At 42.1% G+C, this 3,909-nt stretch overlaps 1 protein-coding gene across 4 annotated transcripts in view; it reads right to left on the reverse strand.

The window, feature by feature from the left end:
- The window catches only part of apbb2b (amyloid beta (A4) precursor protein-binding, family B, member 2b), a 47,698-nt gene that overhangs the window by 17,931 nt on the left and 25,858 nt on the right, over positions 1-3,909 (reverse strand). For all 4 annotated transcript variants that reach the window (XM_020602195.1, XM_020602194.1, XM_020602192.1 and 1 more), the window contains exons 5-6: positions 943-1,187; positions 543-674 (exon numbers count right to left, since the gene is read on the reverse strand). In XM_020602195.1, the coding sequence (XP_020457851.1) occupies positions 543-674; positions 943-1,187 (377 nt within the window). The remainder of the gene's footprint in view (positions 1-542; positions 675-942; positions 1,188-3,909) is intronic.

A 3,909-nucleotide genomic window follows, 5' to 3' on the forward strand; every position in this document is an offset into this window, starting at 1 on the left:
GAGGGAAAAATTAAGCCTTAAAAATGACTCAAATCTTAGTGAGAATATACAGACGACATATTAATCCACTGTGTTCATCTGTCTGCCATTTTGGATCTTGTGTAACTGGCTAATACTCAAGCAGTATGCAGGTCAGTCACTCCAGGGTTTTGCCGAAATCTCATTCTCACTGGATCAATATTTTATTTACACCATGCTTCTCTTTATCAATTCCCTATCCTCTTTTGGCTTCCCTCCATCATTCTGTATGATTGACTGACTCAATGTTCTCTATATTCTGCTACGAGACTGGAGTATTGACGCCCTCTCTCTGACTCACTCTCTTTGCCCAGCTGCCTTGTTGCATATTTCTGTCTTCCACTGATCCCAGTATGAAAAAAACAAACAAACATATACTATCAGACAAATACAGTATATTCTACAGTCTGAAACTTCACACAGAGCCTAAGAAACCTGCCTTTAATAAAAAGGTACATATTACAACATATAATACAATAAAATGTGGATGTTTACTTAGAAAACAGGGCTTTTTGGTTCCTTACAAAGTAGCAGCTGTTGACAAATCCACATGTGGGAAGGGAGGCCTCCTGAGTGAAGAGAGGCTCCACTGAACTGTCAGAGGTGGTGCTGCCCGAACGAGTTGACGCCCTGAAGAAGACCTCTGCCTGGCACAACTACATGCATACAAACACACAAAAGCTGAGTTTTTAAAAATCGACCACTGTATTCAATACTTCTTCAATAAAGTGCTCTGTGATCGACTCTTCATGGTCATTAGCAACTATTCAGGGAGTATTCAGAAAACGGCTGGTTTCCTTTGTTAAGACCAACACTGAACTTTAACATTTGACAGTGTTTTGACCTCAAAATCTTCTGCAGGTGTAACAGATGGGGTACTTGTCTACCTAAAATTGTGTGTCACTTTGTTGTTCCATCTCTCACCTCATGGTCAGGAATGGGCGAGGGGCTGAGTGAGCCCTGGGAGTGTTTACGTGGTGCTGAGGCAGCGTGGTCACCCAAGGCCTGAGACTCTGTCTGTCCAGTGGGTGCTGGGCAGGTGGCAGGTCTCTCCCACTGGGTGGTGCCTGTGGGAATGTGCCAGTAATAGATACCGGCCATGTCTGTGATCTTCTTCCATCCTGGAGGCAGGTCAGGATCTGTCTGGAATGACTGCTCACTCCAGATATCTAGAAGAAAAAAAAACAAACAAACACACATTTGAATCGTTTATTGATATCAACTGAAAAGTGCAAATCTGTTAAATCTCATATATGAGATGGTAAAATTGATAGAGAGGCTAACCCTCCAACGCACATACACTGAGCAATATCAACAGCTGAAAGAGATGAGCAGCATCTGCTGCAGCTGTCATTCACTACTGACAACTGAGTAAAACAAGCACTTTTGTTGTATTCTTGCAACACACTGACAAATATTTTTCACAATATCACACAGGAAGAAACCAATCCCTGAAGAAAGTGTCGATAATTTAGACATACTGGCTGGGTCCATATGGAAAAACATAAAACAGAACACATACATATACAACACCATATAGAGCAGATGGTTGTTACTGTAATTTATTTGACAGTAATAAAATTAGAGGAGATACAGCGGTACCTTGAAAACACACACATGCTCACACAGACTTTGTGCGGAGATGGATTCAGGGAGTACTATATCACAGTTTCTTCTTTCTGGTACTAAATGTCACAGCATCTGAAGGCTGCAGTTTCCTGGCAGTCAAGGCAGCTACAGCACCCACGGACATACACACACACACACACATGTGCAGAACTATTGATGGCATCTTTGTGTGTGTGAAGTTGACGTAGTGGCAAAAGGTTGTAACGATGATTCGAAGCCGCATTAGGTGTTGTAGCAACTCATAAACATGATATAAGCTCTGAGGAACTGGTCAGCTGCTGCTGTGCGTATTTGTGTGGTTGCTCTTGTGTGACTGTACAAAGAGTTCTCGAACTGCTGACCGGGCTGATGAAACACAGCCCCTGGGCCTGTTGCTGCAGCAGGCCATATGCCATCATGACGACTGGGTCAGTCTAGATCACAGAGTGTATATAAATATGAACAATATGACAGCCTCCCTGAAGTGAGGACACCATAAGTGGGTTGCCCCCTGGTGGCTGGTTGCAGTATACATCGTAAACACTGGGGAATGAGCCAAACAAAAATGTAAAAGAACAAATCAAATATGTTTTTTTCCTCTCATGTTAGGTAGACCTTTTATTATTCTGATCTGTGTACAAATGTTCATTTTTCTAATATGTTCATTAATATAAAAAGGGGTGCATTTTGGTTGATTTGAGCTTTGATTGACAGCCTGATATTGCAACTCTATCTCTGGCTGCTACTGCACAGAATCTGGTTACAAAATTAAGTCAAAAAGCAGGATGGCCGCCTTCGTATTCACAATATTTTGGCCCATATTTTGCATAATGGCAGGAAACGATGAGCCCTCATTCATTTTTATATACAGTGTATGATCCAGACTGAGATTGAACTGAGACACACACTTGTGTTTCCATCACTTCAGGGGACTTAAATTCATTTCCTGGAAACTTACCCTAGCCATAAAGGATAAGCCCAGTAACTTTCTATAATAATAATAATAATAATCTTTTCAGCAGTCTCCATACAGAGAATAAAACTGTAACACTTTGCCTCTACTCACGATTAATGTCAGTCAGTATGTCAGTCCTGGATTAACTTCTTCGTCTGTGACATAGACCTCAGTTGTTGTTCAAAATCAATTAAAAGCACATTAGTGAAACACAGTGCTGCACTGGGTGACATACATATGATCCAGACTGAGATTGAACTGAGAGCAAATCCCTTAAGTAAAGCATGAGCAAACCCCAGACCTGAGCATGAGCAGCAGCAGACTGTAAACAAAGGTGAAAGCTGGCAAAAAATCTCGCATATGCGCAGTCGACTCATACTATCGTCAAGAAATTAGGGGCGGCGACCGTGGTGCAGTGGGTAGAGCAGTCATCTCCCAACCACAAGGTTGGAGGTTCGAGTCTCAGTGCCGGCAGTCCACGTGTCGAAGTGTCCTTGGGCAAGACACTGAACCCCCCCGTTGCCCCTGATGGTTAAAAGCCATCGGTTGAGTTGGCGCCACAGATGGCTGCCATCGGTTCTGTACCGGAAACAAATTCCTTGTGTGTGTAACATACTTGGCCATATAATTCATTCTTCTTCTTCTCTAAATTATGGCCGCATGAAGGCTTTGGGGCAGCAGAGTCGGGTTTGGTGTTTTGTTACAAAAACATGTGTCACCCAGTGTAGCAGTGTGTTTCCCTGATGTGTTTTTAATGGCTTTTGAACAAAAGAGATCTATCGCATAAACAAACAAACCAGTCCAGGACTGAAAGCTGACAGACATTAACCATGAGTAGATGAAATTCATGGCGGTTATAGTCTGTATGGAGATTGCTGAAAATACTAATAACATAGAAAATGACTTTAACCATAAGATACAGGCACAAATACATCCAAAAACAAGTTATTAGGACTTCAGTTTATTTAATGGAACAGAGATAACAAAAAGCTTAGCAAAATGTAGGTGTGCATTAGGGCTTAAGACTGTGCTTCAGAGGAAGAAGCTGGGAAGCAGTGCCTTGTGGGAAATGCAGTCTTTTAAGACAAAAAAAAAAATAGGTCAGAGCCAATAAAACTACAACAAATACTGTATATTCTGAGTGTCTCTGCGATGAGCAAGAGAGAGGATGTTGACTCAAACAGTGGGCCTGGATGTGGATTAAAGTATGTACATCCAAAAGAGAGAGCGGGGTACGCTGACTGAGACAGAAAGAGAGCAAGTGAGCTCTGGCTGTTTTGTTTCAAGGGCTATACCATACAGTGAACTGTCACTCTCTGCAAGCATTA

This window comes from Monopterus albus, unplaced genomic scaffold, assembly GCF_001952655.1.
Source record: "Monopterus albus unplaced genomic scaffold, M_albus_1.0 scaffold54.1, whole genome shotgun sequence".
Classification (NCBI taxonomy): Eukaryota; Metazoa; Chordata; class Actinopteri; order Synbranchiformes; family Synbranchidae; genus Monopterus; species Monopterus albus.